Genomic DNA, 26,937 nt, shown 5'->3' on the forward strand with positions numbered 1-26,937 from the left:
ATATATATATATATATATACAATAAAATATAAATTATACATTTTGTCTTTAATGTATCAAAATTTTTTAAAATTATAAAAAATAAATTTATTTAAAATGAAAGTAATGTGATTAAGTATAATTTAGTTAGATGTGATTAAAAAATAATTGAATATGCAATAAAAAATTAATATTATTGAAGAAAAAAATTAAATTAAAATTTATTTTATGTATCGTTTTTGTCCTCAACATTTTCGTCCTATTTAAGTCCCTAACGTTTCAAAATCGTCTCAATTTTGTCCCGTCGTCAATTCTGTTAACGGATCCCTAACGGCAGGACAATATTGAGTCAATTTTAAAATGTTAGGGACTTAAATAGGACGATTGAAACGTTAGAAACAACTTTCGGACTTACCCGAAACGTTGAGGACAAAAACGATACTTTACTCAAATCTAATTTAACAAAAGATGGAGCAAATGTTTGCATGCTATCATCAACATCAAAACTTGCCTCTAGATACCAAAGACACTGCCAGAATCATTCAACTAAACAAGAGAAAGAAGTATAATACAACTTTCTAAGGGATTTGATAGAGAAAAATTCCCTCCAAAAATTGGCATGTTGAAAATTTTGATATACAAACTGCATTTACTGCCAATCTTCCTCTTCCAACTGAAGCATATAACTCATTATTTCAGGGACTTAACCAAATAGGCGGCGCAGGCGCAACCTCAATCTTCGACCGGTCAGTCGTATAGGCCTTCCTGTTCCCAGACCTCCACAAGAAAATCTACCATTTCCTGTCAAAATTGGTGTAACCAATGTAACAAATTGTTATCAGCTAATCAAATTTTCACTTGAAAGTTCCTGATGCTTTAGAAGTTTGGGCTTACTGCAAGAGAGACGGGCTGCCGGAACGGCTTGCTGGTTCCTAATAAACTCTCATATGTGGCATTCCAACTGCAAAGCCAAAAAATGTTGGCAAGGCACAGACAATGAGTTCTGATAAGATCAAGAAACAAAGAAGGAAATCACAATTACTGAGAGAAGATAAAGTTCATCATTGGTCACTCATGGGCATCATATTAGACCAATTTGAATAACTTGTGCAATACGCAACGCTAGCGTGGTGCCATAGGAGTTTCAGTATAGAATAAAATGATTTTCTTTCTTCTCTATGGATCTAAGAAAGGTAGAAAAGTAAACTCATTCCAATATTATCACACAAAGATGTATAACAATATGGTACAAAAATCAGGACAGAGGAAGGAATATAACATACCAAGATCCTAAGATGAAATTATAGAAACAAGCAAGATGAAATGGACTATGGACCCAACAATGTAATTTACCTCAATTTAGGTTCACGCAATTGTTGTGATCGGTTCTCAGGTCTTTTATCTCCTACCCAACGTTGCCGAGTCTGATTCCAGAGAATAAGACCTGCAACCAGAAGTATTTTCATTAAAACACATAATGCTAACCAAAATTAGGAGTATTTTGCAAATGAGGATACTGCATTACTGTTCAAACTTCAAATAAGATTCTTGAATAATTCAATTTAGCCAAAGTAGCAACATAGTCTAACCATCCATTAACAGACTCATTATGTGTTAGCTTTAGCATTGTTGGAAAACAATGTCTTTGGTTTTAAAGAATAAAAGCTCTAAAGAAATACCATGATTTACAAATTCTTCAGGGTTACTGGTCTTGGAAGCACTAGGCAGAGCCACAGGTAGGTTTGTCGTACCAATCGAGGACATGCTTCGTTGCGACTGACCAATACTATTGTCTATGTCATGTGTGCTGGTGGTCCAGAAATCCTCTGAAGAGGTAGGTCTCTTTACCGACTCTGCAGTACCTTGATTTTGCAATTCATTTGATGGTAAATCGGTTGTAGTAACTACTACAGGCTTTCTATAGCATCCCACACAAGCACTGCACTGTTTCAATTCATTTCAGTTATGCACCATATAATTATACTCATAACATTCTCTCAAAATCGATTAGCACACAATGCAATCTAGTCATTCTAATTTATAAACTTCCAGATCCATATAACCAATCATCAAAGGACAACTAGTCTCTGCATAGCAATAAGATTGCTGTCTTGTGACTTGAACATCAAATTCTGAAAGCAGCCTTTCAATTTGCATAATCAACTATATTGAGCCGACTTTTCTATATATACAGAAAATCACAAGAACAAACATAAAAAGTTCCCCATTTTCAACTACTTGATATTGTTTCTGTGGTTGGTATCAGATTTTGTCAGGAAAGAAAATGAAAATTCCACTTATTAACAATTGGTTTCATCACATCACTAATCTGAGTTACCCTATTTCCAGAACAGAAATGCTGGCATTGGAAACAATAATCCTCCTTGATTCCAATTCATCAAATTCACAAAAAGGAAAAATTATCATAAATCCACATGATTATCAATGAATATAATGAAAAGTAGAGATACCCATTTAGGCATTTAGCATAAATCTAACTGAAGGGGAACGAAATTAACTTTCTTCAGATACTATGGTTGGATTGAGAAAAAGAAAAAAAAAACATACCCCATAGTATATGCATGCAGTATCTGAAACACCCCAAAAAGGAAACTTTAGAATCAGATCTAACACAATGAATTTGCAGAGATAAAAGAATCCACAGCAATCCTAACAATTCAGGAAGGAAAAAATTCAGAACTTTCAAATAAGAGAGAAAGAAAGGAGTGATTATATAATAAGACAAATGCACAAAAAAATAGGGAAAAAAACCTTTTTTTTATTAATTTTATTTTATTGTGGCCTTTTCCTTCTGATGTGCAAACACAAAATGGGGATGGCTTTTTTGGATGCTTCTCCTTTTTTTTTCTTCGTCCTTTTCCCCTTCTCCTCAGAGAGAGAGAGAGAGAGAGAGAGAGAGAGAGAGTAACGTAATGCAAAGAGTATTGGAATAAATTATGCAGCAATGTGTTAATTATTTGTTGTTAGAAAAAGTCTAGGGAGCCAATGACCTAAGCGTATAATGTGTACAATGGAGGTTTAAGAAGTATTAGAGATATGACCATTAGTGTTACATTGTCCTGTCAGGTTACGCTTTTGGGATGAGTGGTTTCAGATATGGTATTAGAGTTCTAGATTCGAAAGGTCAAGAGTTCGATCCTTGGTGAATCCCAAAATGCACTACCCTTGTTGTTAAACTGTAATAATGAATTGGATGATGAAGGTGAAGAAGGTATGAGATTTTGAATCAAGATTTTTTTTTGGGTGTCTATTTTGAATTAAGATTTCATTTGCTTTGTGGTTTTTGCATTGAGTTGCAATAAGAAATTGTTGTTTAGACTTAGATTTGATTTGATTCAACTGCTTTGTTTGTTGCTATTCCTATTTCCCTGTCTTTGTATTCTCTAAATGATTAAATTCTTGTTTGTGAAGTTAGGTTGTTTTTATTTATAGAGACAGGATGTTGGGATAAAGACACAGAGACATAAAATTATGTTTGATAAAAAGAGATATAGATAGAGATAATGTGTTTAAAGATATTGAATTAGTGTATTTTGTGTCCATCTTGATAGGAATGATATAGAGACACTAACAAGAATCACAACTTATTTTTTATTTTTTTTCTATTATTCTTATTAATTTTTCATAATTATATTTTTTATTATTATATTTTTCATTTCAAATTTCTTGAATAAAAAAAATTAAATTTTTTTAATTTATTCTAGTTTATCATCAAATCGAATATAAGAACACAAAATTTTATATCTTTGTCTATCAGTATCTTATCATATTATATTCTTAATGTCTTGTTTTATTCTTTTTTTAGAAACAAACACAGTTTTAACTTTCCTCGTTAAGACAGTAAATTTACTCAATAGTTAGATAATTTAATAAATTATATTAAAATATTATTTAATAATTTTTAATTATTAACTTTATAAAAAAATAATTGTGTTTAAATTTTGACCTTTAAATATAATAAATTCGAATTAACTTGTAAATTATACTATTGAATATTCAGTATAAGAGAAACGAATTAGATGGTAACAAACAAAAATTGTGCTTGACTGAGTTTATTTATTAATTATCGATTTTTTTTATTTTATTAGACAAAATTGCTGTCTATAACATATAAACTTAGTATTGGCTAAATCTGATCTTATATACACAATTTCCATCTAAATTAAAAATTTAAAATCCATAACTTGTGTGCCATTCACACATTGGCCCCTGCTTCTTTCAATTTTCTTAAAAATAGCCCCTATAACACATACAAACTACATAGAGGACCCAAAAAACAAAGAATTAACATATCAGCCCAGAAAAAGGGCATCAATCACCAGACAGTCCCACAAACCAGGGACGGATCCAGAAATGATATTATGGGGGGCCAATAACACATATAATATTAAAAATTATGTAAAAAAATTATATAATATAAGATGTATTACAAAAATTATATTGACAGAGAATATATTTAAAGTAAAAAGAAATATGTGTATACTTTTACTAACGAAATGGTCGATTCTCATATCATAAAATTCACCGATAATGGATTTGTGTAAAATTTTCAGTAATTTTCTTTTCAATAATTAAAAGAAAATTATCAAGAAATTCATTTTTTATTTTGTTTCTAAGTTATTTTTCACAATATTCATAGTTGAAAAAGATCTCTTAATTGTAGCAGTTGAAACAGAGAGAATTAATACTAAATAAATAAAAAAAGACGACTACAAGAAGGAAAAGAATTCACTTTATGATATTGAAATTTTTTATTTAATTAAAAATATTAGTAATAATATTTTTAGATTTTTTAATATTTACTTTTTTTAGATATTAAAAATTATTAATATTTAAATTAGATTGAATTTTTATTTATACTAGACTAAATACTAAATATTTTTTTTAAAAAATTAAAGAGTAAAGTATTGTTTTTGTCCCCAACGTTTGGGGTAAATCTCAAAATTGTCCCTAACGTTTCAATCGTCCTATTTACGTCCCTAACGTTTTAAAATTGACTCAATGTTGTCCTACCGTTAGGGATCCGTTAATAAAATTAACGGCGGGACAAATTGAGACGGTTTTGAAACGTTAGGGACGTAAATAGGACTAAAACGTTGGGGACAAAAACGATACATAGAAATAATTTTAATTTTATTCTTCAATAATATCAATTTGTTACTGTACATAGTATTCAATTATTTTTAATCATATTCACTTAATCACCTTATTTTATTCTAAATAAATTTATTTTTTAATTTACACTTAAAGTAATGTATTTTTTATAAATAAATAAATTTTACACTTTTATTCTAAATAAATAATGAATGTGATTAGAATGAAAGTGTAAAACTATAAAAAATATAAATAATGTGATTAAGTAATGAAAGTAAAATTACATTATTTATTTAGAATGAAAGTATAAAATTTATTTATTTATAAATAAATTATATTACTTTAAGCGTAAAATTATAAAAAATTAATTTATTTAGAATGAAAATAGGTGATTAAGTGTAAATATGATTAAAAATAATTGAATACTATGTATAATAAAAATTGATATTACTGAAGAATAAAATTAAAATTTTTTCTATGTATCGTTTTGTCCCTAACGTTTTAGTCCTATTTACGTCCCTAACGTTTCAAAATTGTCTCAATTTTGTCCCGCCGTTAATTTTATTAACGGATCCCTAACGGCATGACAACATTGAGTCAATTTTAAAACGTTAGGGACGTAAATAGGACGATTGAAACGTTAGGGACAATTTTGAGATTTACCCCAAACGTTGGGGACAAAAACAATACTTTACTCAAAATTAAATTATACATAATAACTTATTACTCTTAAAAAAAGTTGGGGGCGAGGCCGCCACTCGCCCCCCTTATGTCCGTCCCCGCCACAAACCGAGTTAAGTCTTAAAATGAGAATTAGATTGGTCGTGCACTAAAATTATTTTTAAAATTTTAATTTATTAATTATATTTTTGACATTAATAAAAGTATATTACATTAGTTTTCGATCGTTTTTTTAGTAATGTTATATTAATATAGCTTAATGAGGTAGATTATTAATGATACGTGTTACTCTATAGTTTGATTACGTGTAATAGTACAATAATAATTCGAACAATAATATTATATATTACAATACTATTTGGTTATATGTCAATTTGCATTATATATTATAATGTTATTTGTTCACGTGTCATCTGTTATATTATCATTATAAATATACTATGTTATGCACTAAACTAATTTCTTCATCTATTTTTTAAATTATTTTATACAAATTTAAAATTCTCAATATCTTAAAATCATACTTATATCAGTTATTCTGTTGATTAAAAAAAATTGATTTTAATAATATATAATAGATAATAAATTTTTACTATGAACTTATTTAGACGTTATTTTCAACAAAGATCTTTTTTAAAATTATATTTTTTAAAAATATTTTTTATAAAAATAAAATTAATTTTTATATTTAAATATCTCATATAAAAAGATCTTTTTAATTTATTTATCAATAATGTTTAATAGATTTTTATTATGGACTTATTTAGATGTCATTCTCAAAAAATTTTTTAATTATATTTTTTAAAATTATTTTTTATAAAAATAAAAATAATTTAATATTTAAATATTTTATATAAATTTTTTTATCTATTAATTATATTTAGATAAAATAAGATAAAAATATTTATTTATTTATTTATTATATAAAAAATATCTTTTTTTTATATTTTAAAAAATATAAATTATAATTTCTTAAAAGATATTCTTTTATTTTCTTAATATTTTTATTTTTATTATTAAACATAATAAAAAAAATATTTTTCGTTAAATTTTTTTTTATGGATTTAATAGCTCCAAATACACGCTATATAAAGTGCATTGGATGAGTGAAATTAGGGTTTCTGTTTTTTGGCATGAAGAATTGAAGATGAAAACGAAAAATGAGGACGACAAGATCAGCGCCTTATCGGATGAGTTGCTCCTCCACATCCTCTCCTTTCTCTCCGTCACCGACTCCGTCGCCACCTGCGTTCTCTCTCGCCGCTGGCGAAACCTCTGGGAGCGTCTCTTCGTCTCAGACTTTGACTATGACGACGGCCACCGCCAGATTGATTTCGTGGAATTCGTGAAGAGCGGTGTTATTATAACCCGCCGCAAGGAACCCAGCAACATCTACAAGTTTCACCTCTTGTCTACGACTTCCACTGTTGACATTCAGAGCCCACTTGCCACGTGGATTTCTGCTGCTCTTGGGCCCCACTTGCAAGAAATCTCCATCACTCTCTCATCTCCATGTTTCTTCCCTCTCTGCATTTTCAGGTATTATTCCTTCCTTCTTATTCAATGTTTTCGTGAGAGATGCATGCCGGAAATGCGTGTGAACCATCAAATTAGGAATTTAGGATCTAGGGTTCAACAGTTGTTTTAATTTGTAAAATGTTGAAAAACTAAGGTTTGTTTGGGTGAGTTTTTAAGAAAAGATTTTTTTTTTAATTATCTTTTTTTAAAAGATCTTGTAGAAAACTTAAAGAAATTTTTTATTTGGATATCTCATATAAAAAGGTTTTTTTATTTATTAATTATGTTTGAGTATAACAATATAAAAGTGTTTTTTTGTTTATTTATTACATAAAAAACATCTTTTTTTAAGGAAAAAAGATCTTTTAAAAAAAGATGTAAATTACAGCTTTTCAAAAAAGATCTTTTTTTTTTATTTTACTAGTGCTTTTACTTTTACTACTAGAAATTTGCCAAATACGTTAAAAAATAAAAAATATGAAAAAAGATATTTTTTTTTACAAAACAATGGCGCTCAAACATGCACTAAATGTGTTTTTGTTTTAAATTAAGGTAGAAATTCACTGCGAAATTAATAACTAAAAATGATTAAATAATTTAAAAAATTGAACTAAATTTTAGTCTAACAATTCATTTTACCTTAAATTAAATTTACTTATAATTAGCATTTAATTCTTCTTATTATTATTATTACTATTATAGTTATTACTATTATTTTATCTAATGGAATCAATAAATTTTATTATAAAAAGATAATAATAAATACAATACATAAAAATTATAACTATAAAAATATATAATGTCAAATAAAAAAATTAATAAAAAATATAAATAATAAAAAAGAGTTCATATATGGAGGAATGATAAGAATTCTATAAATAATATAATAATATGTATAAAAAATAAGGTTGGTAAAAGAAAAATAAATATTAAAGGTATTGACTAAAAGCACGTTAATGCAACGGAGAAATTAGAAATTATTGTTTCTTGTAAACGTGATTTTATGAACAAAATCACTTTGGCGTTTGTAGAGAAAAAAATTAGCCAAACAAAAAAATGAGCTTTCAAGAAACTCTAACGTGCTTTTTTCTTTTAAACGTGGTTATCAAACACACTCTTAATCATTTATAGATGTAAGTCGCTGGTGTCACTCTGCTTGGAATGTCGTCATATGCATGTTGAGACGATTGCCAATGCCTATCAGTTGCCATCACTGAAGAAATTAGAATTGAAAGTCTGCTCTGCAAGCTGCTTAATTTCACTTTTGATGTGCTGTCCAAATCTTGAAACTCTTGAGCTCCATTTCTATAAAGGTTATACACCTCTACTGCACATTGGTATGCTCTCTTCATTGAAGAGTTTAACCCTTTTAGGTCTTGGCAAACAAGTTGGTAGCATCACTATAAACACCCCACTTCTTGAGCACCTTAACATCAACCTAAAATCAACCAAGTGCGGCACTTTATCAGTAACAAGCAATTTGCACAGCTTGGTCCATGTGCATCTTAACATTCTTCATCCTGTTGGAGATGTTGTCAAGCTTCTCAACAAACTCTACATGGCACAATGCCTAAGTTTGAACGTAACAACAATCACGGTAATTTTTTATAATAAATATGCTTATTTAGAAATTATAATGACAATATTTATGTATAACAAAACAATTAGCCATCAAATCAATTACCAAGTATTACATGCATTTATATTGAGGTGAATGTTATGGTGCCTAAAAGATGTTACCTATTTACTAAAAAGGGTTAAAAAAAATATTTAATTTAAAAGATATAACAATAAATAATTTTTAAAAAATTAAAATTTACTACAAAAAGTAAGTTAGGTAAAATTTAGGCACCAATTCATAGGCACCATAGAATTGACCTTATATTGATAGTTGATTTGGTAATTGATTTTCGATATATACAATATGGTTGTTATATTAGTTATATTAGTTTTGTCCTGACATTATAGATTATAATACACACATTTATAAAATCAAACTATTTTTAAAAAAAATCGTAAAAGGACAAAAGTTCTTGTTGGCTAAAAAAATTAGGTCTCTGTCGACAAAAAATTAAATAATAAATTTCTTAGTTTTTAGTTATTATTTTCATGTAAAAGAGTTTAATTTTTTATTTACTATTTAAAATTTTAAAAAATTTAACGTGCATATTTTTATATTTAATTAGGTGTTAATTTTGTTATACAAATAAAAATAATTTATTTATGCTTATTCTTTAAAATTAATATTTTTTTATATACATAATAACATGGTTGTTATATATAATTAGTATATTAAATTAGTCACTAAAATCACTCACTAATATATTTGTATATAAATATATGTGACTTAATTTATTTTTAATATGTATTTATATTTAATAAATATTTTAAACCAATAATTAACTTTAATAGTTAATTTTACTATTTTAATACACACATAACACAGCCATTAATTTTTGTTACTTTTCGTGTATACAGAACTTTCACGAGGGTGGGGGCATGGAATTTCCAGAATTTCATCGTTTGGTTCGTCTAGAATTGATCGTAAATTATTTAGATTCGAGCTTCGTAATGGACGTACTTCAACATTGTTGTGTACTAGAATCTTTCCAAATTCATTGTTTGGAATATCGGAGGGTACCATATAATTACTTCTCTGTTCTCTCAACAAGTTTTATCTTCAATATATCATACGTGTATTTGAGACTTCAAAAAATTTTAAATAATTTAACATATTTAATTAAATTATTTATTATTTAACTAGAGAACAAACAAACATTAGTTAATTTCAATCAATAAACAAATAAATTTAATCATTCGCAATTTTTTTAAATTGTTTTTTTTTCAACGTCACAATTTCATCCACCACAATCTCCTCTAGTCACATCAAATTTTAAACCCTAAATTCAATTTCTAAATTTTAGAAAACAATTTTATTTTATTTTATTTTTAAATATTTTTTATTTGAATTTTAAATATTTTTATTATTTTTAATTTTAAATATTTTTTTAATGTTTAATTATTATGAGCTGATATTCAAATTTCTTAGATGAACTAATGTTAGCTCTCTAAACTTTTTCAATTACTTAACATAACATATTGTTCATACCCTGGCCCAATGTTAAGGGCCCAGGTCCAATCGAAAGGCCTGATCCAATAGATTAAGCCTAGCAAAGCACCCGCCACCACTCAAGAAGTCGGTGTCAACCACGACTTAGTACGAAGAGGTCGGTTATGAGATTAGCTAGCAGATAAATACTCATTCAAATGAGTAACCGCCCCTGAAATCTCTCTAACCACTTCATATAGACATATCTTAACCTCCCTAAGATAATGGGACGGTTATTATCCTAAAGATACGGCACTACTCCAACGGTGGTTATTGGCTCACCACTATAAGTACACTGACACGCCTCAGGTATTCCTAAGTCCAATACTCTCTAAGACCTGCTTACACCCTTGCTAACTTAAGCATCGGAGTGTCCTTGCAGGTACCACCCCCCATTCACGCGCGAGCACCAGTCGGACGGAGCCTCCCGAATTGTGGACCTACCTGGAGCCCTCCTCTATTATACACTTGGGCCGCCGAACGCCATCCATTGGACTAATCTCCGGTTACCTACCGTAACATTGGCGCCGTTGCCGGGGACCCGCGAGATCATCCCTCGATGGCAGAAAGATCCCATGAAGAAGGCCATGTCGAAACGGATTCTGAGCAAGAGAATCTGGACATGGGCAATGACAATGAAGACACAACCCAACATCAAGACAATGATCAACACAGAGAGGGTACCTCCGGAGTAAAAAATCCGAAGGTAAATTCCTCAGATGGGCGTGAATCAGAAAAGGACGGACCATCCCACGTAGCTGAACTAATAGGATCGGTCCATAGCCGCCTGGAGCAATTGGAACAAGAGCGGGAGAAACAAAAGGAAACCGAAAGGTACCTTAAAGAGGAGATGGAACGGCGAAAAGAGTTAGAAAGAAAACTCTTACAGCTAGAATCCTCCCTCAAGAACTCCCGCAATGAAGGCGAAGATCAACTCCTGGGCGGAGAAGATCCCTTCAGCGAGGACATAATGAGGGCAAAAGTTCCAACGAACTTCAAAAGCCCTGATATGGACCTCTATGATGGAACCACGGATCCAAAGCATCATCTAAGCAATTTAAAAGTCGGATGTATCTAGCCGATGCCTCCGACGCTACGAGATGCAAGGCATTCCCGACAACTTTATCGAAAGCAGCGATGAAGTGGTTCGATAGCCTTCCCCCGAGATCCATCACCAGCTTTGAAGACCTCTCTAGGAAATTCTTGATGAGGTTCTCAATCCAAAAGGACAAAGTAAAACATGCACCCAGCCTCCTGGGAATAAAACAGGAGGTCGGAGAGTCTTTACGAGCCTATATGGAAATGTTCAATAAGGCATGTTTAGAGATCCAAGACCTGCCCACAGAGGCAGTAATAATGGGGTTAGTCAATGGACTCAGAGAAGGTCCCTTCTAAAAGACACCCCGTTTCTCTAAGTGATGTACAAGAAAGGGCCGAAAAGTACATCAACATGGAAGAGAATGCAAAGCTAAGAGACCTGAGTTCACGACCTGGACCCACTTCCTCCTCTAGGGAGAGAGAAAGGGAAGTCAAGAAGAAGGAAGAGCTCGGTCTCGAGAGGCCCAGGAAGTACCACTCTTATACTCCTCTAAAGACCTCTATAGTGGACGTATACAGAGAGATATGCAACACTGAAAGGCTGCCACCCCCAAGACCTATTAAAAATAAAAAAGGGGGAAGTCGCAGCGAGTATTGCGAGTACCATAAAATATATGGTCACTCCACCAACGACTGTTACGACCTCAAAAATGTGATAGAAAAGCTGGCTAGAGAAGGCCGGCTTGACAGATATCTCATGGAGAGGTCGGACACCCATGGAAAGAGAAAGCGGGATGATATGGACAGGAGAGATCCGCCACCACAGATCCCAGAGAGACATATCCATATGATCTCGGGAGGATTTGCGGGAGGCGGGATCACCAAATCTTCTCGCAAAAGACATCTCAAAAGAGTCTACCAAGTTGAGGAAGAGACACCCGACTTCCCCACCATCTCATTCACGAAAGAAGATGGGCAAGGGATAATCCCCGGGCATGATGATCCCGTGGTGATAACTATGATCCTAGCCAACGCCCATCTCCACAGAACCCTAGTAGACCAAGGAAGCTCGGCGGACATCCTTTTCAAGTCGGCCTTCGACAAGCTAGGGTTAGATGAAAAAGAGTTAAGAGCTTACCCCGACACCCTATACGGGTTAGGGGATACCCCAATAAAGCCACTGGGATTTTTACCCCTTCACACCACCTTTGAAAAAGGGGAAAAATCAAGGACTCTGAGCATAGACTTTATAGTCATCGAGGAAGGGTCAGCCTACAATGCCTTAATCGGCAGAACTACCCTTAATCGCCTTGGAGCAGTGGTATCAACTCCTCACCTCTGCATGAAATTCCCAACTCCCGGAGGAATAGCAACGGTGAGGGGAGATCAGAAATTGGCAAGGAAGTGCTATAACGAAAGCCTAAACCTGAGAAGAAAGGGCAAAGAAGTCCACACCATAGAGTTGGGTGGAGCAAGAACCAGAGAAGAACTACGGCCTCAACCGGGAGAAAAAACCGAGGAGATACAAGTCGGTGAAGAGGAAGGAAAAAACACTTACATAGGAGCCAACCTAGGGGAAACCCTAAAACAAAGGTTGGGAGAACTCCTAAGAACTAATTCCGACCTCTTCGCATGGAAGGCTTCCGACATGCCCGGGATTGATCCCGAGCTCATGTCCCACAAGCTCTCGGTTTTTCCAGGGTCCCGACCTGTACAGCAAAGAAGACGCAAGCTCGGCCCAGAACGAGCCTCAATAGTAGAAGAACAAGTACAGGCGCTCCTGGAAGCCGGCTTTATTAGAGAGGTCAAATACCCAACATGGCTAGCCAATGTAGTGCTAGTCAAAAAACAAAATGGTAAATGGAGAATGTGCGTCGACTATACCGACCTGAATAAGGCATGTCCTAAGGACCTTTATCCTCTACCGAGTATTGATACCCTGGTGGACTCCAGCTCGGGGTACCAATACCTATCATTCATGGATGCCTACTCGGGATATAACCAAATCCCGATGCATGAACCCGATCAGGAGAAAACATCGTTCATCACACCAAAAGCCAACTATTGCTACGTGGTCATGCCATTCGGACTAAAGAATGCAGGAGCCACGTATCAAAGGCTGATGAACAAAGTGTTTTCCCCCCATATAGGGAACCTAATGGAGGTATACGTCGACGACATGTTAGTAAAAACCAAGCAAGAAAACGACCTCTTAACCGACCTCTCACGAGTCTTCAATACTATAAGGTTGCATGGGATGAGGCTAAATCCCGCAAAATGCGCCTTCGCAGTAGAAGCAGGGAAATTTCTAGGCTTCATGCTAACACAAAGAGGGATTGAGGCCAATCCCGACAAATGCAGAGCCATCCTAGAAATGAAAAGTCCGACTTGTTTGAGAGAGGTTCAACAGCTTAATGGCCGACTTGCAGCCCTCTCCAGGTTTTTGGCAGGATCGGCACTAAAATCCCTTCCATTATTTTCCCTATTAAGGAAGGGATGCCGGTTTGAATGGACTCCGGAATGTGAGGAGGCGTTCCAAGAGTTCAAAAAATTCTTAAGCCAACCTCCCATATTAATTCGACCAATACCGGGGAAAGACCTCGTCCTATACCTATCCGTCGCAAACAGGGCTGTCTCATCAGCCCTAATCAGAGAAGACGAGGTCGGGCAACACCCGATCTATTTCACCAGTAAGGTTCTACAAGGTCCTGAGCTAAGGTACCACAAACTAGAGAAGTTTGCTTACTCCTTAGTGATAGCCTCACGAAGGCTACGACCTTACTTCCAGGCTCACACAATAAGAGTCCGTATGAACCAGCCCATGAAGCAAATCCTTCAAAAGACGGATGTTGCAGGGAGAATGGTTCAATGGGCGATAGAGCTCTCCGAGTTTGATTTGAGATACGAAACTCAGACTGCAATTAAAGCCCAGTGCCTCGCCGACTTCATAGCGGAATACGCAGGTGAACAAGAGGAAAAAACGACTACATGGGAACTCTATGTAGACGGATCCTCCAACAAGATGGGGAGCGGCGCAGGCATAATATTGGTAGATGGAAAAGGAACCCAGATAGAGGTCTCCTTAAAATTTGAATTTCCGGCTTCAAACAATCAGGCAGAGTATGAAGCCTTGATAGCCGGATTAAAATTAGCGGAAGAAGTCGGCGCTACAAACGTGATAATCTACAGCAACTCACAAGTAGTGACCTCCCAAATAAGCGGAGAGTATCAGGCAAAGGACCCCAATATGAAGAGGTACTTGGAAAAAACCTTGGAGCACCTTGGGCACTTTGCGGAAACCGAAGTTAAGCATATAACTCGGGATCTGAATAGCAGAGCTGACGCCCTATCCAAGTTAGCAAGCACCAAACCCGGAGGGAACAACAGAAGCCTGATCTAAGAAACCCTCCAAGAACCCTCGGTATCAAAAACAGAGGACGAACAAGAGGTACTTGAGGTGACCGGCCTAAACCTCGGATGGATGAATCCCTTAGTCGAATACCTGAAATTCGACATCCTCCCCAAAGAGGAAAAAGAAGCTAAAAAGATCCGAAGGGAAGCACAACATTATACTTTGGTGAGAAATGTCCTTTATAGAAGAGGGATATCAACACCATTGCTGAAGTGCGTGCCGACCTCAAGAACCGCCGAGGTATTGGAAGAGGTACATAGTGGAATCTGCGGAAATCATCTCGGAGCAAGGTCATTAGCCAGAAAAGTAATCCGAGCCGGGTTCTACTGGCCAACCTTGCAGAAAGATGCCACAGAATTTGTGAAGAAATGCCAACCATGCCAGATGCATGCAAAATTCCACGTGGCTCCACCAGAAGAGCTCATCAGTATAACTTCCCCCTGGCCTTTCGCAAAATGGGGAATGGACTTGTTAGGTCCTTTTCCCCAAGCACCAGGGCAAGTCAAATACTTGATCGTGGGAATAGATTACTTCACAAAGTGGATAGAAGCGGAACCACTAGCCACTATCACCGCCCAAAGAAGTCGCATGTTCCTCTACAAAAACATTATCACAAGGTATGGAATACCTTATTCCATTACCACAGACAATGGAACCCAATTCACCGACGCCACCTTCAGGAATCTAGTAGCCAGTCTGAAAATCAAGCATAAGTTCACCCGGTAGAACACCCACAAGCCAATGGGCAAGCCGAGGCGGCTAACAAAGTCATACTGGCAGGATTAAAGAAAAGATTACAGGAAGCAAAGGGAGCTTGGGCTGAAGAGCTCCCTCAAGTATTATGGGCTTATAGGACAACTCCCCAATCCGCCACAGGAGAAACGCCCTTCAGATTAGTCTATGGCGTAGAAGCCATGATTCCAATAGAAATCAGTGAGCAAAGCCCAAGGGTAATTCTCCACGATGAGGTCGGAAATATACAGGGGCACAAAGAGGAGCTCGACTTGCTCCCCGAAGTCCGAGAGGGGGCCCAGATAAGAGAAGCTGCACTAAAGCAAAGAATGACTGCGAGGTACAACAAAAAAGTCATTCGAAGAACATTTGCTACAGATGACTTGGTCCTAATCAGAAATGACATCGGAGTCAACAAATCGGGAGAGGGAAAACTCGCCGCGAATTGGAAGGGACCGTACAAAGTCAAAGAAGTCTTAGGAAAAGGTTATTATAAAGTAACCGACCTAAATGGCAATGAGCTACCGAGTGCGTGGCATGCTTGTAATATGAAAAGGTACTACAGTTAGAAGCGAACTCTACTTCCTGATGTACTCTTTTCCCAACTTCACGATTTTTTCCCAAAGAAAAGGGTTTTTTCTGGAGAAGGGTTTTTAACGAGGCATCATAGTAGAGGCTAAGGGAAAATAAGCTATCAAGACCCTTAGTAGCAAAAAGGTACCTTCCCAGTTAATAAAGATCTTTTTCGTTTATTATATCTCTCTTAAATATCCTTCTTTATTTTTATAAGTCTTTCTACGAAACGCGCCGACTTAAGCTCGACAAAACGTGAAAATCCCATGAACCGACCTAACATGGTCGTCAGGATGAAACGACGAGGTACAAGTCGGCGTAAAGAGGTTATATGAGTTGATCGTACTAAACTCGGGAACAGTCCGACTCATAAGTCAAAGACAAGAACCCGAGTAGAAAAACTCGGATATATTCCGAGTTAATGAAAAACGCATCGCAAAAAATAACCTAAGTCATAAAAACTCACTAAAACAAAAGTTGAGTATAAAGGATAAACAAAAGAGATATCAAAACCTGGAAAAAGCTCAAAGGTTGCATACAAACCTTTGAACGAAAAGGGGCTTGAGAAAACAATACAAGCCAACAAAAGGTTTCTTCAGAAAAGATCAAACATATCCAAAACAGAAAAGCATGTGCACGCTCAAGGTAACTTAAACCCTTATCCAAAAAAGGGTACGGATTGGAATATTTTGTTTACGGCCTTAAAAGGCCAGAAAAAGCAATTGTTCACAACCACCAAACAAAGAAATAAAGTTTAAAAAAGAAGGGACCCACAGGCCGGGCCCCATATAGCCATAAAAACAAAAGAGTCATTTTTTCATCGGAATAGAGGAATCACCACCACCAGGAGAAGCGCCACCAGAACCGGGAGGAGGAACGGAGGAAGAACCCGAGGCGTCCGTAGGACGAGGAGGAGACTCGATAATTCTCTGTCCCCGAGTCTTCAGGTCTGACTCGGAAATGACCTCGGGGACAGGAGGATCAACGATGGCGCCATCAATAACTACCTTGTCGGGATGTAAAGGAGAAAAGGTCCAAGTCGGGAGCGATAACTCTGACTTGTTCCAAGAAAATTCTCCAAGACTCCTCGGCACCATCGGCGATAGAGTCCTCCAACTCGGCGTATGCGTTCCGAGAGTTCAGCAAGTCCTTCCTCACGGCCACAATATCTTGAAATAAGCTATGGTAGCTGTCTTGCGCCGTCTTCCTCAGGTTAGCCTCCAAAGTGCACTGAGCCCGGAGCTTACCTACCTCCTCCCTAAGGTGATCCCTCTCCTTCCTCAATTTATCTCTCTCCTCCTTCAACTCCTTCTCATGTTTTTCAAAAAGAAGAAGTCTCCCCTCCAACTCCTCAACCCTCGAGGTTGCACCCAAGGAGCTAAGGGGAGCCTTCTCAAAGATGTCCAAAAGTTTGCCGCAAACACCCGCCGCCCTAAAACTCTCCTCAGCCATGGTGGTGAGGTGGTTTCGAACAGAAACATCATCCATACTGATAAAAGGATAGATGTTCTTTCGGACGAATGCCATAGCATCCGCCTTAACCCCACCATCAAAAGAAGAAGAGCCAGACTCTGAAGTCTTACGCTTCTTCTTCTCGGGCTCGGAGAGAATTTGGGCAGAAGGAGGTGGTCGGGGCAAACTCGAGGAAGAAATGACAATGGGTTGAGAAGGAGTGCCAGTGTTTTTAGGAGGAGGAGGTGGAGGAGGAGGAGAGGTGATCGCCCCGGCACCCCCGGACCTAGCCCGGGACTTCGCCTTGGCCTCCCGGACCCTTTGGTAGGCCTCCTGAGCGTTCTTTTTTGCCATATCTACAAAAGAAACAACCAAGTTACAAGTCGGTAAAATGTAAGTCGGCGGAAACAACTCGGAAATAAAGAATGCATGCACTACCTATTTGAGATTGAACGAAAGACGGTGTTCCCTGAAGAATTTTTCTGGTATCCAAATATGGGGACCTCCCCCACGCTTCTCGGAAAAACCCTACAATGGCCGCCTCCACCTCATCCAGGTCATCGGGACCATATTTTTCGCAAGAGGAGGGCGGCGACCAATAAAGGGGAAAGCGGGGAGAGGAATGCTCATCCAGAAAAAAAGGGTGGTGACCCTCTACGGCTTGAACTTTGAAAAAGAAGTTTTTAAAGTCGTGGAAAGATTCATCAAAAAGGGTGAAAATCCTCCGACCTTGAATGGCTCGGAAGGATATCCATTGCTGTTTATTGTTGAGCCCACTAAAGGGCTTGGTCACATGGAAGAGAAAGAAGAAAATCTTTAGAGAGGTCGGAAAGTCCAGAGCATGGCTTATAAACTGATAAATCTTCAAAAAACCCCAAGAATTGGGGTGAAGTTGAGTAGGGGCGACATTACAATGATGCAAAACAGATATCTCAAAATCTGAGAAAGGAAGAAAAACACCCAAACGGGTGATCATGCACTCATACATAAAGAAAAAATGAGGGGCCTCCTCATTTTCTCTCCCAAAACAGACCCGGTCTTCAGGACCCGGGATTATCAGTTCGTATTTGGGCTCGTCCTCCTCTGAAGTACAGAGCCTGTGATGAGTGCGAAGATGAGTGATGAACTCAGCGTCGACCAACGGTTCCTCCCCAAGGACCGTAACATCTACCCATTGAGAAAGAACGTCTACGGAAGCCATTTTTTATATAAAGAAAAGTGGCAGAAACCTACAAAAAGGGAAAAGAAAAGGAAAAATAAAAAAACACGGCCTCTAAGGAGAAAGATTCGAAACTAGAATCTACAGGTCAACCTATCTACTTGCAAAACAAAACATGCAAACAAAAAGCATGACATGAAAAAGGCAAAGCTAACCTTTATCCGAAAATGAGGGTTGGGGAAGAACAGAAATCTGAAATCTTTGAACGCAAGGATGCAAGCTTGAAAGATCGCGGAAACGGAAAATGGAAAGAGAGGGAAAGTATTTATAAAATAGGCTAAGGGGCATAATGGTAAAAACGAGGCAGCCATTAATGCGACTGCACCGTTACCAAAGCCCTCAATCCCTAAACGCCTTCTCAACGGACACGACGCTTGAATTGACGTAACTGTCAGAAACAAAAGGTCGCGAAAATCACGTCGGTTTCAAAACCCGTGAAGGTCGGCTACGAACCCGAGTTAAATACTTGAACCCAAGCCTTGAAAGGGTCTTGGGCTCAAGTAGGGGCACTGTTCATACCCTGGCCCAATGTTAAGGGCCCAGGTCCAATCGAAAGGCCTGATCCAATAGATTAAGCCTAGCAAAGCACCCGCCACCACTCAAGAAGTCGGTGTCAACCACGACTTAGTACGAAGAGGTCGGTTATGAGATTAGCTGGCAGATAAATACTCATTCAAATGAGTAACCGCCCCTGAAATCTCTCTAACCACTTCATATAGACATATCTTAACCTCCCTAAGATAATGGGACGGTTATTATCCTAAAGATACGGCACTACTCCAACGGTGGTTATTGGCTCACCACTATAAGTACACTGACACGCCTCAGGTATTCCTAAGTCCAATACTCTCTAAGACCTGCTTACACCCTTGCTAACTTAAGCATCGGAGTGTCCTTGCAGGTACCACCCCCCATTCACGCGCGAGCACCAGTCGGACGGAGCCTCCCGAGTTGTGGACCTACCTGGAGCCCTCCTCTATTATACACTTGGGCCGCCGAACGCCATCCATTGGACTAATCTCCGGTTACCTACCGTAACACATATATTATTGTATTAACTACTTCTTAACTTTTATCTTATAAAAATAGTATTCATGTGAGTAGGGGTGGCAAGCGGGGAAGCCCGCCCCGCCCCGCCCCGCCCCGCCCCGCCAGAAGCCCGCCTTTTGGCGGGCTGGCCCGTCCCGCCCCGCCTAGTGAGGCGGTCCTAGAATCCTAGCCCGCCCCGCCTAACTGCGGGCTGGCGGGCTAAGCCCGCCAAAGCTCCTCTTTTTTTTTTTTTTTTACTATTAACTACTAAGTAATATATATAATTTCACAATCATATTAATAAATTTATAATTTCTAATGGCATAAAAAATTATATTTTTTATATTCACAAACATTAAAGTCTTTGTAATTATAAATATCTAATAAATATAATTATAAACCAAATTTTCATTCAAAATATAAGTATAAATATTCTCTCCAAAGCAAAATAAATATAATCCAAAACATAATTATAAATATTGTCTCCAAAATAACATAAACATAATTCAAAACACTCAATTTTTATCTTCATACTCTTGTAAGTTAGGTGGGGGGAAGTTAGGTATTGACAAAAAAATTGCAAAAATACCCCCTCACTAATAAAAACCTTAGCCCGGCGGGGAAGCCCGCCCCGCCCCGCCAAAGCCCGCCAAAACCCGCGGTTTAAGCGGTGCGGGTTAGGCGGGCTTTTGCTATTTGGCGGTCCCGATTTTCCAGCCCAGCCCGCCTTTTTTGGCGGGTTACGCGGGCCGGCCCAGCGGGTTTAGGCCCGTTTGCCACCCCTACATGTGAGTAACTATTTGTTAATTTAATTTGTTTTATTATTGTTGGCAGAAAAGAAAACGTACTTGTTGGACACAGCCAACCGTTGCTCCTTCTTGTGTTGAATCACACTTGAAAACCCTTGAATTTAGAGGATATTGTGATTTTGAGGAAGAACGTACATTTCTGGCTTATTTTCTTGAGAGAGGACTTGTTTTGAAGAAAATGAAAATCTTCTATGGCTTCAGAAACTTATCGGTAGATAGAAAGCATCAGATTCTCAAGACATTATCTACTTTACCTAGAAGCTCTAACATATGCCAACTTATGTTTGATTGACCCATCATGTTATTTCATACAAATATATATACTTGAATAGGTTTGATTATGGCATTGTTTAATAAAAATGCTGAAACATTTCATATAATCCTTAATCTTTGTTTTTTAATTTAGTTTAAAAATTGAGATTCCATGAAAATAAAATTTCATATACAATTATTTTTAGTCTAATTTTTTTTTTCTCGTACTACTAGTTGGAGTTTCAAACATTCACCGAGTGCCAAGTTTCTTCTAAGAACATAGAAATTTACGTGTCGTGTACGTACGCTAGAGTGTACACGTGTCCATGATCACATTACATGTGTGAAAAGAAACAATGCAATAAGAGAAAATTTTCATACATTATCGTGTAACACAAAAAGGTAGTCCTAGATAGCCATCCACTTGTGAGAACTGAATTTAGTAATAAGGGTCATTCTTCACATGATTTTTTAACTTGCTAGTTATTACACGTCTCGTCGCTTATTTTATTAAACCACAAAAAAAGTTGAAGAAAACATATACAGGGTAGTGTTTTTTTCTAGTCTATATTGAATATATATATATAATAAAGAATTGGAAGAATTTATGGCACAATTTTTATTTATAGTATGCATAAAAATATCTATCTATTTATATGACAAACGTTAAAATTCTTATTAAAAAATAAAAAATATTTATCATCTCTTGTATAAATAAAAGTGTTAATTAATAAAAGTACCAACGTAAAAGAGAGAACACATGCGACACACACATATATATTCTTCTAAATCAATAAATTTTCAATATATATATATATATATATATATATATATATATATATATATATATATATATATCAACAACTACTATATTTGATAAGCGAAAAAAAAGGTGCATATTCATCTATCAAATTGTGTTTTAAAAAAGATTAATATTTTTTATAGGACATATTTTAATTTTTTTATTTAATGTAAGAAATTATGTATTCCATCTTGTCTTTTTTTTTTGTCACTTTTCTTTATAAAAAAACATCTTATCATTTTTTTGTATAGTCTTTTTTTCATATTTTTTTTAAAATTATTTTTTTCAAAAACTAACATTATATTTTTTACGGGTGAGCACGGCAGCGATACTTGATTGGTCGTTCGAACCCAAACCGAACCAATTAAATTGGTTCTAGAACCAATGGATAATCGGGTCTAAGTCGAACTAAACCAACGACTCTCTCTAATAATAGTTCAGATAACGGTTTTGGGGGTGTGGAATTCGAACCAACCTGTAGACCTAATTATATATTAAGTAAATAAAAAAATTTTAAAAATATATATGCCTTTTAATATGTTTAGATTTTAATATCTTTAATGTTTAATATGTTTGGATTTTAATGTGTTTAGTTTTTAATGTATTTGGTGTTAACATATTTGAATTATTTCTATTAATGTTACATATTTATTGTACTTACAGAATATTTAAGATAAAAATTTTATTTTTTATTTTTTTATTTTTTTTATGAATTTCTGTTTTATCGAGTACCTAATTATCCGAACCGAACCAATCTATTTTTAATCGATTTGGTTTAGTTCCGGTACACACAAACAATATAAATCTAAACCAAATCGAACCAATTATAATTCAATTGATTCGGTTCTAATTTAACCTTAAATCCAAACCAATTTGACTCGTGCTCACCCCTAATATTTTTTTTTAAAGTAATTCCATTTTATAAGAATAAAAAAAGTTATATATGAAAACTACAAAGTAAAGATATAAACATAACATTATTGTTTAAGCTTCAAAAATGAGAAGACATGAATCATTCTTTTTTACATATGTTGAGTACAATATCCCATATTTTAGGCTTAATGTTCGATAACATATCCTAATTATACCTGGTCAAAAAATACGGGGAGGGAGGGGGTTAGGGAATAGTCCATTTAATCTCACCATAAACTTGGCCGGAATAAATTCATTGCATATTTAATTATGTTTTTAAATACTTATTTAGTATGGTATCATGGACATTCTGTGAGGTTCATGCTGGTTGGTCAAAGATGATAATATAAAATTAAATCATGCACTAAATTCGTTTTTGATATTCTAAGAGTATCTTTAATGGTGAAAAAATGAAGGATTTGTTTACTGTTTGTCTGACAAAAGATAAAGACCAACATTTAGAGTTAAATAAAGATGAGTTACAGCACATTTTTCAAAACAAGCAAGGAGGGACTTGATTTGTTTTTATTTTAATCAATAATATTTTAACATGTGACAATTAAATTAAAAAAAATTAAATAATATGGTATTAATATAATAACTAACGTTACATAATATGTTAACCATACATATATTTAACTTTACGTATATAATTAAATATTATAATTATTTATAAATTAAATATGATTTAAGTATTTAATATAGTTATTTAAAAAATTATATTAAATAATTAAATTATATTTAATTTATTAATAATTATAATAATTAATTATTTAAATTATAATTAGTATGAGTAATTAAATTAATATTAAATATTAATTATATATTTATATTAAATTAGCCGTTACTAGCCATTGTAAAATTAGTTGTTGGAAACTAGCCACTACTATATTACCGTTATCATTAACAAATTAATATTTTGTTACTCTATATATACCACTTAGATACACTTCTATTTTCACACTTTTTACTACTCTTCTTCATCTTCTTCCAAGTTTACAAAATCAAAGTTCTGATAATATTATTTTTTGTTCGAAAGAATGGATCCAAACCAACTCAACTCTTTCTTCAATTATTTACAAAACTTTTCTCAAATTCCAAATATCCAACAATCTCAAACCGCAAACTCTCAAGTTCCAAATTAAAACTTCACACTACCGAATACATTTCAAAACCCAAATCCACAAAATCTTTATAATTTCAATTCTCAAGCTCCTTATAATAATCAATTTCCTATATTCCAACCGCAAAATCAAAATTCACAAACACCACATTTTCCATTTTCATCCATATTTAATTCCTCTATTGAAAATGTTACTCCAACTTCCTTACCATTTCCAACTCAATTAAGTGCATCAAGACATAACTCATCTGGTGTTGGTGGTTCTTCTAACCCATCCTCTCAGACTCCTATACAATCTAGTTCAAATTTGCAATATTCAGATTTTGCCAACCCTCGTGGATTAGATGCTATCGACATCAATGATGATGATATTGAAGATCGGAGGCAAGATAGTATTTAACACTAGCATTGGAAAGAGGATGAGATGCTGATCAGTGCATAGTTAAATATTTTAACTGACCCTATAGTTGGTACCGATCAAAAGGAAAAATATTTTGGAGTCGAATTCATAGCTACTGTGTAGAATTTTGCTCCGACATGACAAGGGGGTTGTTGCATGTAAGAAACGATGGTATAAGATCAACAAGGCTGTTGCACAATTTGCTGGTTGCTACGATCAAGCTAGTCGAAACATAAGAAGTGGTTCGAACATTGATGATATAAAGGAGTTGGCCTATAAACTTTATTCCACAAATTATGGTAAAAAAATTCACTTTTGAGAGGCATTGGAACATGCTTCGGTTTGAGCAAAAATAGAGAAGCCAACTACCTACACAAAGTGGCGGCTCAAAGAGAACCAAGATTAGTGCAACTGGAGCATACTCATCCTCATCAAACCCAGAAATACCGTTGGCTGACGAACCCGGTGTGGACTCTCCCGTTTGCCCACAAGGATCAAAGAAGAGCAATCGAAAAGGTAAGAAAAAGGCACAAATGTCTGAAAATTTTAGCGAAAAGAAATCATCAGTTGTTAAAAAATTATCTCTCATGGAAAATATTAAGAATGTTAGAAAAAAGGAATTAATGGATAGGAAAAAAGAAAGAGAAGATGAGAGGGAACATAGAACAAAGATTATGGCAATCAAAGAGAAGGAGTTACAAATTCAAGTGGCAATGAAAGAACAAGAATTACAAGCTCAAGCGGCAATGAAAGAATAAGAATTACAAACTCAGAGGTATATTAAAGAAATGGAGATAAATGCAAAAGAAAGGAAAATAGAAAGGATGGCCAAGAAAAGGGAAAGGGAAATGTATATGCAAATACTTAATGCTAACACGTCTACAATAAGCGAAAAACGACGAGCTCTTCATGAGATTGCATGTGAGAAAATAATCGCCAAGTGGTTTACTTAATGGTTCCTTGTATTCGTAGAGTTATGTAGTATGTTCTTATTTTTATTGCGTATTACTGGTATGTGATGTAGTTTGTTTTATTTATTTCTAATGTAATTTTTTAAGTTAGTCAATATTATTGTGCCGTTATTGCTCATGAAAGTGACCGTTGCAAAACTAGCCGTTAAGTAACCGTTATAAAACTAGCCGTTGAGGAGTACGTACTTATTGCAGACACACTCATAAATATCAACTATCAATGACTCTGCAACTCCACTTCAACTCTTCTTTCCCACCTCGAAAGAGAACTAAAAATTACATTTCTAGATATGGCTAGAAATTTTGATGATATGTTTAATGAGGTTGTGTATGGCAAAAGAAAACAGCAAGATAACACACTCATAGATAATTGGATCGCTGAGTGTTTACTCGAAGATTCAGAAGAAGAAGATATCGATAGAAGCTCTATCCCAACTCCTCGTAGATGGATCAACAGAGATCGAGAAGCAGGACATGATCGCCTTTTCCAAGATTACTTTGCAGATGAACCGGTGTATAATACTGACATTTTTTGACGGAAATTTAGAATGAGAAGACATGTGTTCCTTCGGATAGTAAACGCTCTCTCAAACGTCTATTCGTATTTCCAACAGAAGGTTGATGCAACTGGAAGAAGAGGCTTGTCACAACTCCAAAAATGTACCACTGCGATACGGATGTTAGCATATGGCGTAGCAGCTGATGCTGTTGATGATTATGTGCGCATAGACGAGAGCACTACAATTGAATGCTTGGAAAAATTTGTTGAAGGTGTCATTTCGGTGTCCGAGGATGAATACTTGCGAAAACCAAATCCAAATGACGTACGCCTCCTACTACAAATGGCGGAGGGTCGTGGCTTTCCTGGCATGTTGGGTAGCATTGACTGCATGCATTGGCAATGAAAAAATTGTCCAAAGGCGTGGAAAGGTATGTACATGAGTGGTTATCGTGGGGTTGCAACCATAGTACTTGAGGTTGTAGCATCTTCAAACCTTTGGATATGACATGCGTTCTTTGGAGTTTCTGATTCAAATAACGATATCAACGTGTTAGATCGTTTTCCAATGTTCGATGATATTCTAAATAACCGTGCTCCGGAGGTAAATTATACTATTAATAGTAATAATTATACTATGAGATACTATCTAGCAGACGGTATTTATCCTGAATGGGCCACATTTGTCAAATCAATCTCAAAGCCACAAGGGGAGAAACACAAGTTATTTGTACAATACCAAGAAGGGCAAAGAAAAGATGTGGAGCGAGCATTCGGTGTGTTGCAAGCACGCTTTGCAATTATACGTGGTCCAACTCAGTTTTGGGAAAAGAAGAAGCTTGCCAACATAATGAGAGCTTGTATTAAATTACATAATATGATTGTTGAGGATGAAAGAGACACTTATGCAGGAAAATTTGCTCAAGACTTAGAGTATGATGATGTCGAAAATGGCTTATCACAACCTCAGCTGGGAGAAGAAGATTTTGCACCATACCATTAATTTCTCCAAAGAAATGCCCAACTTCAAAATAGGCAGCAACATAGACAATTGAAAGAGGACTTGATTGAACACATATGGTAATTTCACAATGCTTGTTGTCAACTATAGAGCTTAATTATGTTTTTCTTTGTATTAAATAAGTTTACAAATTAGTGTAATCCCGAATTATATATTGTATTATTGTTATATATGAATTTATTTAATATTTATATCCTTTAATAGTGAATTATTTTTAAATTTATAAATTTAAATTATATTATTAAAAAAATTAATTACATTAATTTTAAGTATTTTAATTAATTAATTAAG

The 26,937-nt window shown here is 35.2% G+C and overlaps 3 protein-coding genes across 5 annotated transcripts; 2 read left to right on the plus strand and 1 right to left on the minus strand.

The window, feature by feature from the left end:
• Nucleotides 1–475: 475 nt before the first annotated feature.
• On the minus strand, nt 476–2,873 carry LOC130961578 (uncharacterized). 3 transcript variants are annotated; one of them, XM_057887532.1, is made up of 6 exons: nt 2,752–2,873; nt 2,548–2,649; nt 1,659–1,918; nt 1,333–1,423; nt 874–940; nt 476–780 (listed from the first exon to the last, which is right to left on the minus strand). In XM_057887532.1, exons 2-6 carry the CDS (start codon nt 2,550–2,552, stop codon nt 727–729), a joined length of 477 nt encoding a protein of 158 aa, XP_057743515.1. In that variant the 5' UTR covers nt 2,553–2,649; nt 2,752–2,873; the 3' UTR covers nt 476–726. The 3 variants fall into 3 exon arrangements, with proteins under 3 accessions (XP_057743515.1, XP_057743513.1, XP_057743514.1); XM_057887530.1 differs by having other exon boundaries at nt 874–982; XM_057887531.1 differs by lacking the exon at nt 2,752–2,873 and having other exon boundaries at nt 874–982; nt 2,548–2,721.
• A 4,022-nt stretch (nt 2,874–6,895) lies between these two features.
• Nucleotides 6,896–21,017, plus strand: LOC130958275 (probable FBD-associated F-box protein At1g32375). Its single transcript, XM_057885203.1, has 4 exons — nt 6,896–7,314; nt 8,425–8,890; nt 9,772–9,930; nt 20,692–21,017. Exons 1-4 carry the CDS (start codon nt 6,923–6,925, stop codon nt 20,956–20,958), a joined length of 1,284 nt encoding a protein of 427 aa, XP_057741186.1. The 5' UTR covers nt 6,896–6,922; the 3' UTR covers nt 20,959–21,017.
• Nucleotides 21,018–25,416: 4,399 nt separating this feature from the next.
• On the plus strand, nt 25,417–26,628 carry LOC130961184 (uncharacterized). Its single transcript, XM_057886928.1, has 3 exons — nt 25,417–25,638; nt 25,741–26,002; nt 26,183–26,628. Exons 1-3 carry the CDS (start codon nt 25,417–25,419, stop codon nt 26,626–26,628), a joined length of 930 nt encoding a protein of 309 aa, XP_057742911.1.
• The last annotated feature ends 309 nt before the right edge of the window (nt 26,629–26,937 follow it).

Source organism: Arachis stenosperma, chromosome 2 (assembly GCF_014773155.1).
Source record: "Arachis stenosperma cultivar V10309 chromosome 2, arast.V10309.gnm1.PFL2, whole genome shotgun sequence".
Lineage (NCBI taxonomy): Eukaryota > Viridiplantae > Streptophyta > Magnoliopsida > Fabales > Fabaceae > Arachis > Arachis stenosperma.